This window comes from Polyodon spathula, chromosome 15, assembly GCF_017654505.1.
Source record: "Polyodon spathula isolate WHYD16114869_AA chromosome 15, ASM1765450v1, whole genome shotgun sequence".
Lineage (NCBI taxonomy): Eukaryota > Metazoa > Chordata > Actinopteri > Acipenseriformes > Polyodontidae > Polyodon > Polyodon spathula.
In genome coordinates this window covers 1825141-1839102 of record NC_054548.1, presented here as the reverse complement: position 1 = coordinate 1839102, position 13962 = coordinate 1825141, and the positions used below count along the sequence as shown (strand labels likewise).

At 40.7% G+C, this 13962-nt stretch overlaps 1 protein-coding gene across 3 annotated transcripts in view; it reads left to right on the top strand.

Annotated features, from left to right (window-relative positions):
• Positions 1-13761, top strand: part of LOC121327947 (diacylglycerol kinase eta-like) — a 67769-nt gene extending 54008 nt beyond the window's left edge. The window contains exons 14-30 of one of the 3 annotated variants that reach the window (XM_041272310.1): positions 215-314; positions 520-832; positions 1825-1956; positions 2382-2519; positions 3086-3203; positions 3649-3759; positions 3910-4006; positions 4309-4416; positions 4870-4983; positions 5676-5810; positions 6101-6261; positions 6438-6543; positions 6989-7081; positions 7532-7651; positions 8365-8473; positions 10238-10368; positions 12123-13758. In XM_041272310.1, the coding sequence (XP_041128244.1) occupies positions 215-314; positions 520-832; positions 1825-1956; positions 2382-2519; positions 3086-3203; positions 3649-3759; positions 3910-4006; positions 4309-4416; positions 4870-4983; positions 5676-5810; positions 6101-6261; positions 6438-6543; positions 6989-7081; positions 7532-7651; positions 8365-8473; positions 10238-10368; positions 12123-12209 (2173 nt within the window). In that variant the 3' untranslated portion in view covers positions 12210-13758. Of the gene's footprint in view, positions 1-214; positions 315-519; positions 833-1824; positions 1957-2381; positions 2520-3085; positions 3204-3648; positions 3760-3909; positions 4007-4308; positions 4417-4869; positions 4984-5675; positions 5811-6100; positions 6262-6437; positions 6544-6988; positions 7082-7531; positions 7652-8364; positions 8474-10237; positions 10369-12122 lie in introns of all 3 variants that reach the window. The other 2 variants (XM_041272311.1, XM_041272312.1) reach the window with 2 other exon arrangements.
• Positions 13762-13962: the final 201 nt, after the last annotated feature.

Sequence of the window (13962 nt, the reverse complement as noted above, 5' to 3'; positions counted from 1 at the left end):
CGGCGGACGGGCTCTCAATATGTTACACAATAAGTCATGAAAACAGTCCTTTCAATTAGCATGTATGTAAAGCAACCTTCTCATGCTGCAGAGCGTGGGGTAGAGCCAACTGGGAGGCCATGTACCAGTGAGTGATAGCAGGATTTCAATCAGTGTGGGTGTGAATGGAGAGATTATTTACAGTTAGGAATTAACCCTTTTCTCTTTCCTTCAGGGTTTTATGTGAAACTGTCAAGGACTTTGTTGCAAAAGTTGGCAAATCCTATGAGAAAACAACAGAGAACATCAATGAGGCTGAAGCCATGTCTATAAAAGTAAGCCTTCAGCAATACATCAAAATGCCCATGTTTTTTCACGGACGAGTATAAATGCTTATTGAATTAAGCTTTTTAAATAGAGCTTCTTCGTGAATCACCTTTTCAGCTTTTCATCTGATCCAGAGCAAAACGCTTTAAAGCTGAAATAACCAATTGAATTGTAATACCATTGAGTTTGAAAAAAGTTTATTTTATTTTCCAGTGTGAAGTATTGAATGAAAAGCTGGACTCCCTGCTCAGGACTCTAAACACTGAGGTCAAGGCCACGGCCCACCCACCACATAGAACCCCACCAATCGTAGAGGAGGAAGGCGAGGAGGAGGAGGAGCTAGAGGAGGAGGAGCTAGAGGAGGAGGAGCTGAGTGAGGACTCGCTGACCGAGTTGAAGAAGCTGGAAGAAAATCTCACCGAAAAGCCGTCCCCGCGTAAATTCTTCAAACCGAGAGAGCAGCTCATGCTGCGAGCCAACAGCCTGAAAAAAGCTGTGAGGCAAATCATAGAACAGACGGAAAAAGGTGCGCTATTGAAAACAAGAAACATGTGCTGTAAAAACATTCTTCCTGTCTACTGCCACTTGTTTAAGCAATACAGCTTGTTGTTCACACATTTTATTTATTTATTTAATTTTAATTTTTTTTTTTTTTTTTTTTTTGGGGGGGGGGGGGTGCTTTTTGTTGATAAATAACAGTAATAAATGTGGTAATAAAGGCTCAAACAGGTTTTTTGTGCAGGGTAATTCCTTCCAGTGCAGTATGTGGTTCAAAAGATCCTGTACTGTGATCCAAGACGTGGGATGCTGGCAGTGAAGGTCAGCAGTATAATTGCTGAGAAAGTGAAGAAGTTCTCCTTTGCACAGTCAAGGCCTGCAGATGAGCTCTACGTTAAGCAGACTGTGGGGACTTTTTTGGCAGTAAAGAACTAAAGTAATGGGAAATTTGGATTTATCAGAAGCTGGCTGTGGGGCTGTATGGTCTCCTGGGTTGAGTGATGTTAGGTCTGTGCACAGGAGCCCGTAGGATGGACAGACAAGGATAATACGAGAGAAAGCTTGTAGGCAGAGGTCTGTTGATCCAACAGACAACATCTAACCACAAATCCGCTCACGTTCCCACTTTGTGGCTCCAGAAAAGAAGATAAGTGATGGATTGACCCCTTCACCTTGATTCTGAGCCCTGCTAATCAGACGGGAGCCAAAGCAAATAAGTTCTTGAGATGTTTGTTGAGGAATTGCACTGGTTTAGGTGTGGTGGTTTTGTTACACAAATTGATTTTTTGACAGTGAACTATTGCAACGATTAATGCTGTTAAGTAGGATTATTGTGAATGCACTGCATTCTGGGGATGCTCACAGACGTATCATTAAACCTTTTTTTCAAGAATATTTAAGAAGTGTGGCAGGTGTTTAGATTATAGGACTAAAAGCCACAATGTGGTGGATTTGAATTGGTAGCCTTGGCAAGGAGTGCATGCTAATAATAAACTTGTTTTCTGATATTCTCCATGGCAGTTGTGGATGAGCAGAACGCCCACACCCAAGAACAAACGATCCAGTCCCCGACGGAATTCAAGAAAGAAAACGAGGAGGAGAACAAAGACGATGAGAAGGACGAAGACACCAAGGAGTTAGAGGCACATTCAAGTCAGTAAACTTTGTTCTTGTATTAACCTTTATCCCTCCCTCTTAGACCCTGCTTGAACAAACAGGCAGCAAATAGCCAACCAGGCTTGACTGACCGGATCTAAATATTGCCGCCTTGACAGCTCCTGTGACAGCGAGGCCGGTCCCTTTCTATTCCAGGGCAGCTTTTGTCACAATTTCTGGGTTCCTGCTGCCGCTGGTGGTGGATATATACGACACGTTGATACCTGACGTGGTCTTTTGTATTTACATAACATATTTTATAGCTGATCAAAACGTGATTACTGATTCTTGGTTTATTCTGACCTCTTTTGCATTACTTTCAACACCCACGACGTTGAGTTAGTCAGTGAATCACTTCAGAATTGAAAAAAACTAAAAAACAAGAGGCTTATAGAAACCTGACTTTGTCTTTCTTATACCAGCCAAAACAACTCCGAAATCCCCTCTAGAGAGACAGATCAGTCGCAGCACTCAGTCCTACAGCGGCTCCTTCTCCATTCCTCACTTCACTACCAGCAAAGAAAACCTGCCAGTATTGAACACCAGGATCATCTGCCCAGGTAACCGGGAGCTGTCCCACTGTAATAATCCATCATTCCGTAATGAATCTACTCATTACAGTAACTGAAAAATACTGACGCTAGGATAGGCTTTCAAGATGCACCATTTCCTTTTCTAAAGTTTTACAGCAAGCAGCAAAAGACAATGGGAGTCCTATTGACAAAACTGGAGCGCATTAAGATACAGCTGCTGTTTGGATTAGAATTAACTCCCCCTGGATGCACTGGTCAAGGTGTTGGTTTTCCTGGCCTCTTGTTACACAAGGGACCTGCTTTAATGATCTACACGACTATTAGATAAATCCTATATTTAGATCAATCTGTGAAGGAGTCACTTTACCTCCTTGTGCGTCAGTGCTGTAAATCAGTGCTGTAACAAATTGGGCAGAAGCATGTTGGGAAATACTTCCATATAAGCAATACGGTCACCTTTTAAACATTTATTAAAAGCCACTTTTATTGATTTTACACACACAAGCAAACCCTGTGTCGTCCTAGCTGAAAAACTACCCAGGAAATGCATTGTAAAATGTAAATGGACTTCTGTGTTTTTACTTTTCCAACAGGTTTAAGAGCTGGACTGGCTGCCTCCATTGCAGGAAGTTCTATCATCAGTAAAATGCTGCTGGCCAACATCGATCTCTTTGGAGCAACGCCATTCATTGATGCAGACCCGGATTCACTGTAAGGAATTCCTTTCGCTGTGGGTTTGTTAGTTGATTGTTGCCTCCAGAGAGCTCCTGTACTGCAGCTTAATTGCCGCGGCGCCAGTTCATGCCAGGGGCGTGAAGCCCATGAGAGTGCATGACAACACGCTCTCTTTAGAAATGTATTCTTAATTGCCAGTTCCCACTGTTTCAGGACTTTTACGGTGATTGGATGAACCCTAAACCCTGCTGTATAACTGGTAAACCTGCCAATGAGTGCAAAGTACTAAGACCCAGGAGGTTCTAGGTTTGAATCCTCAAAAAGGGGATTCTTACTGTTTCGTTTTATTTCTCTGCTTTCATGCTTTTGCAAGTTGCTCACGTGATTTCCTGATATTCCTGCGTGACATATTTTGTGAAAGGTTCAATAATATTTGAATTTATTGTGGTTTCAAGTTTCTCTCCTTGTTTGTCTCACGCAGAGAAGGCTACTTAGAGAGATGTGTCATGAACAACTATTTTGGGATTGGATTGGATGCAAAGATCTCACTGGAGTTTAATAATAAACGGGAGGAGCACCCTGAAAAATGCAGGTGAGTCTTCTCTCTGGACGAGTGATGCTGGCTGGATGGCGTATACTCTCTTTTTTTGGAACTGAATTTTCCTTTCATCCGGGGTGCTGACATTTTTACTGCTGTACTGCAGTTCTGAGGCTGTAAACTGACTTTTCATCGGCATTACAGGAGCCGCACGAAGAACATGATGTGGTACGGTGTCCTTGGCACTAAAGAGCTACTGCAGAGGACTTACAAGAATTTGGAGCAAAAGGTCCAATTGGAGGTAATGTATTATATCTCTGCAGATATCCATGTCTACCTGTACATTTAGACATTAGTGATAATCTTGTCTCTTCACAGTGGGGCAAAAGCTGATCCACACACATCCCTGACACAACAAGCACATTTCACAAAGTAGGTCACACAGGAATATTATAAAATCATATTAAGGCAAACTCTGAAGTGACAATGTTGTAATGTTGCCGATACACAGCTTTCCAGTACATTAATACCAGATATTAGACTAGGCTAAGATGACTCCTACAGCGCTCTGGTTTCCCTAAACTTTCCAAGTCTCTCTTGCAGTGTGATGGACAGTACATACCCCTCCCCAGTCTGCAAGGCATCGCTGTGTTGAACATTCCAAGCTATGCTGGTGGAACCAACTTTTGGGGCGGAACCAAAGAGGATGATGTAAGAGTCCCAATATTTAACCCCATTTACTTTTTTACATACAATACAAATGTATTTTTATATAGTGCCCTTCATACCATGGCATCCCAGATCACTGTACAAGTAGAATCAAGCGTTTGAGCTCTTGGTAAGGTGACAGTGTGGGTGCTTTTAATATTTCAATGTATTTTATGTACAGCACAGTAACTGGTATTCCACTATAATATCACTGCAATATTCATGTTGATATTTGCTGCCACGATGATTTACAAATACCTCTTGTGAACTGATGTTTCTGAAAGCGTTGGGGGTTGATGCAGTAAGCTAATTATATTTCACTGCATGGAAACACAAGTTCTGTTATTACAAGAGTACTCTGCAGGTTTTATTCAGTGAGAATACAAATAAAACTTCTGCATTCTGCAGCGTGCATGCATTGTGTATGACGACTGATGATTTGTTTTTATTTTGTAGATCTTTTGCGCCCCATCGTTCGATGACAAGATCTTGGAGGTTGTTGCCGTTTTTGGGAGCATGCAGATGGCAGTTTCACGAGTTATAAAACTGCAACATCACAGGATAGCGCAGGTGGGGTTTCAGATCACAGTCTTCAATTCAAAACGATTAGAATTACATTCAAGTGTGAATGTTCATTCCCAGAGGTATTCAACGCAGCAGGGCTGATGCAGATTAGCAGCCTTTCTAAAATTTGAACTTCAAAAATAAAATATGAAAAGCTGATACTGTTGAATTCTTGCGTGATGGAGGATTTCTGTCACTGTTTATTTCCTTCACAAATGTCACTGACAGCTTGGCAGTGTTGACCAGTTCTTATGGAGTGATATTGCTAAGTTTGTAATTTTTGTATTTATTTTTTAGGTGATAAAAATATGTTTATTTACACAATCCTTTCAGAAATGTGGGTTTTCAAGTGGAACTACATATTACACGGCAATGGGTAATTTTCACAGAAATAGTGAAATCCTTGATAACCGTGAAAAAAAGAAGAAAACTGATTATACCTGCTGAATCCATTACATCTGCCCTGCAGCAGCCAGCTGGAGGTGTTCATACAGTGTATGATTTCTGATACAAACGTTTAAGAGAGCATATTAAGATGACATAACCCAAACTCCTGTTTGAACACGTTGCTTTTCTTTTGCATATCCCTTTGATCAATCAAACCCGTCCAGGATCTGTATGCATGCTGTTGAGTAGCACTGTCCTGTGTGTGCTGTGTAGGGTTTCAATCCTCTCTGGTTTGAATTGCTCTGGTGTAGTGCCGGTCTGTGAAGATCACAATCCTGGGTGATGAAGGGGTTCCCATACAAGTGGATGGAGAGGCCTGGATTCAGCCCCCGGGGGTCATCAAAATTATTCATAAGAACAGAGCCCAGATGCTGACTAGAGACAGGGTGAGTAAGACGGGTTTACAATGACGGGATCCATTTTCTTTACTTCACTAAAAGTCTGAATTACATTTAATAAATGAGAACACTTCTGTGGACATAGCAGAATGACTGTGGAAGTACACATAGTACACAATAGCTAAAGAGGTGCTTGGAAAGTGATTCAATCCAGGCCTAAGTATGCATTGCCGCTTGGGTTGGACCTCTTATTCCACGACTGTGAGCAGGTCCGCTGTGAGAAGGAAGGCTAACTAGTCCTATTTATTATAATAACTCCTGAACTGGCATCTGGGCAGGCTTTCGAGAACACGCTGAAGTCATGGGAGGACAAGCTGAAGTACGACAAATCGGCGCTTCGGCCCCACCTGTACTCCCAGCAGTCAGTGGACCTGGCCACAGATGAGGAGGTTGTCCAGATCCAGATGTGCTCGAGGGCAGCGGAGGAGCTCATTACCAGGTAAGAGGGAGGGGAGTAGCATCAGCTGGTTCATTATACTGTTAGGTGATCTTCCATCAGTTGCACCTGCTGTATCTTTTCTCTTGTTCAGTATATCTTATATTCAACATGGACCTACACTATGCAGTATAGGATGCTGTTGTGGTTTGTTAATCCGGTTTTGTGGGTGTTCTCAGGATCTGTGAAGCAGCGCAATCGCACAGCCTGCTGGAGCAGGAGCTGGCTCACGCAGTCAACGCGTCCTCACACGCACTCAACAAAACCCACCCCAAGTTCCGAGAGGTAAGCAACAGAGCACTCTGCTCCTTTAGTAGTTATAATATCCAACAGCGGTTGAGTAACAGTGCAAGAGCAGGAGTTTGTAACATGTGGGGGTTTCAGTCAGAGGCTGTGGTGTTGCAGCCATTAGAGCTTTGTTTGTAAAACATGCCCCCTAGTGGTTTCTGTAGTAATACAATAGGTGGTAGTGATAGATGTATGTATTTATGCAATTTACATTTAGCTGTGCTTTCAACTAGTCTGAGACACCCCACTTTTAACAAGTTTACAGAAACCACTTGACCCTGCACACTAAAGGACATTAATATGTTCCATGAGAACAATGCATAGTGCAGATTACAGAAGAGCATGCATTGACACAGTGTATACAAAGCCTTGCAGTTCAGTGTTTGCACCCCATCTTTGCTTCCCGTTATCTATAGCTCAGTGGTTTATTTGTCTTCTACAGAGCCTAACGAGAAACACAGCCATTGAAATTGCAAGCAATGTGAAAGCTCTGCACAATGAAACAGAATCTTTACTTGTTGGAAGAGTACCACTGGTGAGTTGTCTGATTAGAGTGAGGTTGCAAAGTATGTTCCTAACAACCATAAAACTACTGTTTACAGTCTCCATTACCAATGGAAACAGCATGTAAGTCAGCTTCACCTTGATTTTCACAAAGGAATCAGGACTAAAACGTATAGGGCATGATTCACTGAAAAACTGCTGTCTACCCTGCAGTCTGGTAGTGCTGACAGCTGGGTCTAACCGGACCCCAATGGATACAAGATCGAGAGTAAATGTCTAACAGTATTAGCAGCACCTCAGAACATCCCAAATAAATGCGCCAAAGACAGCAAAATGATCCCGTGTGCTGCTGTACACTCTGCCTAGTCTTGGGACTATCGTAACCATTGAAGTCATTTTTCCCTCAAATGATACCAGTGCTTGTTACGGTGGTGCTGAAGCAATGTGTCCTCAAGTCAGCTACGTGTCTTTTCTTTGTAAGCAACTGGACCCGCCCCACGAGCAGCTGCTGTCCAGCGCCCTGCAGAGTGTGGAGATGGAGCTGAGGAAACTTGCAGAAATCCCTTGGCTTTATCACGTCCTGCAACCCAATGATGAAGAGGTAGGGAACTGTACTATAAAATCAAGCTGCACACAGGATAAGGGGGATTTGGAAACACTGCAGCTAGCAAAGTGGTAACTAAGCCACTCAGCTCCTCGGAAGCCTGGTACCCGGAGCTCCCCCAGGAGTCGTACATAGGGCATCTACAGCTATGGCCAAAAGCTTTGCATCACCCTATGGAATTAGCACATTTTACTTCATAACGTTGACTGAAATCTGCTGAATAATGTTACGTTAATTGAATTGAATTACGTACTGTTTTGTAGTTTTCCACATATTTAACAAAAAAATGAGAAACATTGAAAAATGTGACATTTCAAAATCTAATATGAAATACCAAACTACTATTATGGCTTCTGATAGACTCTTGCGATGTCATTGTGTATGTTAAATAAAAGATCTAAATTATGTTCACGTTGTTGTGTTTTTTTTTGTTGTTTTTTTAAGTATGTCCCATTCCTAAAATTATAGGTGATGCAAAACTTTTGTCCATACATACCTGTAGAGTGTAATTTGTCATATTAACAAACATTTCAGACATAGTGAAACTCTTAATAAAAAAGGGGGGAAATAACAAATTTGAAATGCTATTTTTAGATGCTGTTGAGCAAAACGCAGATTTTGTTCAGCCAAGTCCAACTCTAACTATAAACAAAATCTCTACAGTGAATAAATGTTAACATTTTAATATTATGAAATATTCTGTGTAACAGGAGCACTCAATGGAGTATGGCAAAAGGAACAGTAGAAGCACCATGTTTCGTATTGTGCCAAAGTTCAAGAAAGAGAAGACCCAAAGGCATAAGGCAAACCCTCAGTCAGGTAAGCGTACTGTGCCTACGAGGAAATACAGCTTTCCTTTGTTTGAAACAGACGAGTAATATGAGTTCACAATATTGTGTTTTTTTACAGCAGCTAGAACTTACTGTGTCTGACTCCTATATTTTAATGCTGGAGAGCAATACTTATGTCCATAACTTGTTTCAGTGGATGATTCTTTTTGTTCATGTCTTTTGCAAGTTGCACATGGAAAACAAGAAGAGTGTTATTTTAATAGTTTGAGAAGATAAAGCTGACCATTCAGTACAGTCCGAGTCAGTACCATATCATAAAAACATTTTCCATCTGTCTTTTATCCCTTACAAAAACCATCAGCGGGGCTTTGAAGTGTTGGAATCACAGGGGCTCTGAAGTATTGTAGTCACAGGGGCTCTTGAAGTATTGCAGTCACAGGGGCTCTTGAAGTACTGTAGTCACAGGGGCTCTTGAAGTATTGCAGTCACAGGAGCTCTTGAAGTACTGTAGTCACAGGGGCTCTTGAAGTGTTGTAGTCACAGGGGCTCTTGAAGTATTGCAGTCACAGGGGCTCTTGAAGTATTGTAGTCACAGGGGCTCTTGAAGTATTGTAGTCACAGGGGCTCTTGAAGTATTGTAGTCACAGGGGCTCTTGTCAGTTATTGGTTTGGTATAGAGACTGAAGTACCCTCTTACCCGGGTCACCCCTGTGTATGGTTAAGGATTTCGACAATACATTCGCCCCCACCTTCCATACATTGCCTGCTGATTTCAGATGTGGAATAATCCACTGCAGGTTTATGTGGTTTCATTACAAGTCGACTTGTTCACAGGTATTGAACCAATTGTTTTTTGTTTACAGATTGCTTTCATATTGATGATGTGTTCTAGCTATAACAAAAGTTGAATAGTAAAATATAACATAGCAGCATGACTATTAACACCGCCTATTATGACGCTGATACTGTAAACAACATTTTAAATAATGCAGAGAGGAAAGCAGCAGTTTCTAATTTTATTGCCGTGGCTCGTTTATCTTATTGTAAAACAAAAATGCTGTTTGCGTTGCTTTTTCAGTCCAGGAATGATTTTAGTTGTGTGTGGTGTGCAGTTGGCTTTCTCAGTTTCACTTGGGCTGGCTTGGTTGTAAACATACATAAGCACACTTTAAAAAAGAAACATACAGAAGGCATTTGCATTGCATTCCAGTTACACTTGACTGTGCTGTAAGTGAGTCATACTAACCACTACTACTGTACAAGTGGAGCAATATTTGGGCACTCTGATACAAACTGCATCAAGCACCCTTATACATGAGAGGGACTAAAACTAAGCAAACTATTAACACATGCAATAGCTGTGTATGCACACATGCAAGTCAGTATAGTCTGTTCTTAAAAATGTTTAATTCTTATTTGGTGTAAAGATATGAGTGAGAGGTTATTCTGTCAGTGCAAGAGAAACTGGGTTACTGTTAGCACAAAACCTCAGAGTTTATTTTTATAATTCTTAACTTCTAAATGAAACAGGAGATTGCAGCTAGGAGCACAGCTGTCCCTTTTCTCCCATGTCTTTGTGCTCTGAATGGTGGAAGTGCTAATAAATAACTTGCATGTGAAACCTCTGAGAGATGTTGTTACCTGACCAGACTGTAACCCTCCCTCTTGCTGGCCGCTGCACAGCTCCTTTGCCCTGTTCTTCTGTTTCCCTTTCTTCGGCCTGACCCTGTTTGCTTTGTGATGCGTTTGAGCTGGTAGAATGTTAAGGGGCTTTTGCTCTTAACTTTGGTAGTTCAAAGGTGGGGCACAGACGAAGTGGCTGCTTGGCTGGATCTGCTCAGCTTGGGAGAGTACAAAGAAATCTTCATCCGCCACGACATCAGAGGCTCCGAGCTGCTGCACCTGGAGAGGCGAGACCTGAAGGTATACCCTTTGTGCCTAATTCTCTTCTTGCTTCGAAAAAAAAATAAACTTTCTCACTTGGATCGTCACATCTCTCTCTCTATCTCTTTCTCTCTCTTTTTCTGCACCCCTCCTTTCCGCTGTAGTGTGCTGCACTGCTTGGCTTTTTACTGTGCAAATGTTTTTTTTGTTTGTTTTTTTGATAACCAAAACTAATTTACTAACATTGCGTGCTCATATTTAAAGGCTTTGTGCTCTGTAGGAGTCAGTGCAACGTGCCTAAATGTGTAAAAACAGGATTTATTGATCAGGTTTCAAATCTGCACATACATAGAGGAACAAAAGTATAACACGTTTAAAGTGTATCATATTTATTTATTAGCTTTTTTTTTATTGATTACACTTTCTTTATAGTTTCTTTTTAGTTGACCTGGGCAGTCCTAATACCTTTCAGTTGTGCAACACATGATGCCCACAATTCAAAATAATCAATAAAATTCAGCATTAGTAGTGGTAATGTTATTAGATTGTAAGTAGCATTTTTAGATTACATTTGATTGTGCCACTTGTCAAACAGTACTTGCAAAGTCAAAAGATGAATACAAGCTAACTTTGGCTTAGTGAATGGTTGTGTCTGTTCACTTCAGTGCTGGGATGCAGTGTGTATGGATCGGGACCCCTGCTCCCCACCTCACCCCATCTCACCTCACCCAAACCCACTGTTATTTTCTTCAGTCGACATGCCACTCATGGTGTATTCATCGTGTGCTGAAAAGAGAGGCACTTTCACTGAGTGGAACCTTTCACTGGGATATATTCTTTATAATGGTTCCTGACTGAGACGGTAATGTCCATTGCTGTCGCTTTATTGTTCCAATATTTGGAAACATGATCCATAATATAAACTCTCCCTGGGGTGGGGTTGCCTCTGATACAAGTTGAAACATCACCTAGCTCTTATTTAAGGGTTGGTGCCTTATTAAATGGAGATACAAATGGAGAGAAGCCAAAGCAATGTAGGCTTTCGCTTGTTTTTGTGTTTGCTTGTATGGTAGGAGGCCGATGCCTAGCAAGATAGAATGCTATCCCTTCAAGCCTTCCGTTTGCAGGAAAAGCCTGAAGCAGAATAAATGTTGGGGCACATCGTTTGCATTCATCTGTACATTAACATTCTACAGTAAAGGGCCACGCAAGAGCTTTTATCCACAAAAAAAAAAGAAAACTCTGGTATTGACTCATGACAAATTATGCAGCCTGACTGTAAAGTATCTGCCTTTTGAAGCAAAGTGTGTACTGAGATTCGATTGTGACACGGACACTGCGATTTTAAGTGGCCCTTGTACTGCAGACAGTCATTTGTGTGTTCAGCTGTATGGTTTGAAACAGTTTTTGTGTGTGATCACTTCAGCCAACTGCCCCATGAAATGCCTTTCACTGCATATCCACCGCGTGATGCCCATCCCTCTATCACATATGATACGATGCTTAGCCACCTCTCTATGTAATAATTTATTACATCCAGCCTCACAAGCCAAAACTTTTCATATGCAGAACATTATGTGTTGCCAGACAGGAAATAAAATAAAAATTATGTTTTGTGTACAAGATACGGGAATCTAGTTACATAAATAAAGTAGCTTTTTCTCATTTCATAAAGGCTTGGGCATTACAGGGCTAAAAATGCTTTTCTCAAGTCAATGCTAGCATGCTAGCTGGAAACACAGCAAGCAAATTTAAAAGTTTGTTGTTTGTTGTTTTGCTGTTGTTTTTTTTAGGACCTGGGGATATCGAAGGTGGGCCACATGAAGCGAATTCTCCAGGGAATTAAAGAACTTGCCAAGAACACCCTGTCAGACCTGTAAGCTGCTATGGAGTGAGGGAGGGTCATTTCTCAGCCTTCAAGACCCCCCAGTATTTTAAATATAAACAAAGAGATAGTGGGGCGAGAGCTTGGGACAGACTGAAAGAAACTTGTGTGGAAGGAGAAAGGGGGCTTGTTTATGTTTCGGGGAGGGGAATTTTTGATCTGTTACGATTTTTAAAAGGTTTGTGCCAAAAAAAAAAGAAAAAAGATATAAGAAGTTGTAAATCTTTTTAAAAGCCATTTAATGTTGTGCACGCATGGCATAGCCACATATGCACTTGGTTTAAAAAATAAAAAATAAAAGCAGGATTGTTTACACGACCTGCCTTACCACAGAAATACATAAGTAGCAAAACGTAGGACTTCCATTGATCTCAGTGAGGCTTCATATTAGCATATCACTTTAAGACAGACCATCAGCTTTGGCAATGTGAGAAAACACTTGTCAGAAATGACTAGCATACTGTAGAGCAGAAGGGGGCTGGCCAGTTGTTGCTTTTTTATTATTAACACTGGCCAAGCCCTTAAACATATCAATCAGTGACCAAGTATGAGGATGTTTGAAAGGCTAAGAAACCTGTGTGCTGCAGTGGCATTGTAATGCATGGTTTGTCTGCCTGGCATGGAATTCTCTTCTATTGCATGGCATTGCATTGTACTTTCTGTTTTTTACAAGCAAAAAAACACTTGAACAACTTTTATATCTATTTAATATCATGTCATTTGTTACTACTGAAGTATCTCTTTGCGCTAAAGTAGCCTTTTTTTCTATTCTTTGCATGAAACTATTGTGATAAGGACTTGTAGGTGTGAACCGTAGCATCTGTGCCATATTGGTTGTGCATTATATGACTAAAAGTTATTTATTATGTAGTGTGATTTATCCATAGGAGGTTACAACAGGATTGAGTTTTAAACTAGGATTTTATTACAAGGCTATCTCCCAGAATTATCCCCAAAGGCTTATTAAACTAAATAGAAAGCCCCATTATAATATTCAAACTGCTGAATAGCTCTGTGACAGCCAGTACCAAATGAATGTGTTCAAATGAGTCTGTATCGAGCTGTTTCCCTTTAACATTCAGCTTGGATGAAATTATTTGGATTTAAACAATGTTCACCATGACAGTGTTCTGACACACTGTTGCTGAGGGTGTGTTTTACTCTTTAAAAAGCATCAGTTATCATTTTAAATAATAACAAAGTCCTTGATCCAGTGCATACAATACAATACAATCGGCTTAGTTCTGTGAGGTAGTCTGTTGCTGAATCTATTGTGATACAATAGCCAATGCACTGCTTTTATCTCAGTGTTTCTGTTAAGTTATATATGGGTTAAAATGCAGACTAATGCAGCTGACTTGCATCACTATATTTAAGATGTTTAAATTGCTGCTGTGTTGTTGGAGCATGCAAGTTTATAGGATACACTGTAGTGAATAAGACTAGGTCTGAGCATTGTGGGGTATATTGTTTAAGTATCATGATAAGGGACATATGCAAAAGATTAACACAAAGAAAATGCACATCATTAATATAATTATTTATAACCCTTTTATTACCTGTAGTAATATAATCAGATGTATTGTGTGTGTATATTGCACCTGAACGATGTGCATTTACAATAGACGTGATTTGTTCCACACAAGCAAGGTACATCTTGCAATATATCGTGATTGTGGTGCAATATTTTATTTATTTGATAAGGATGATGATTTTTATTTAATGTTTTACTTCAAATGTCTTTTTAA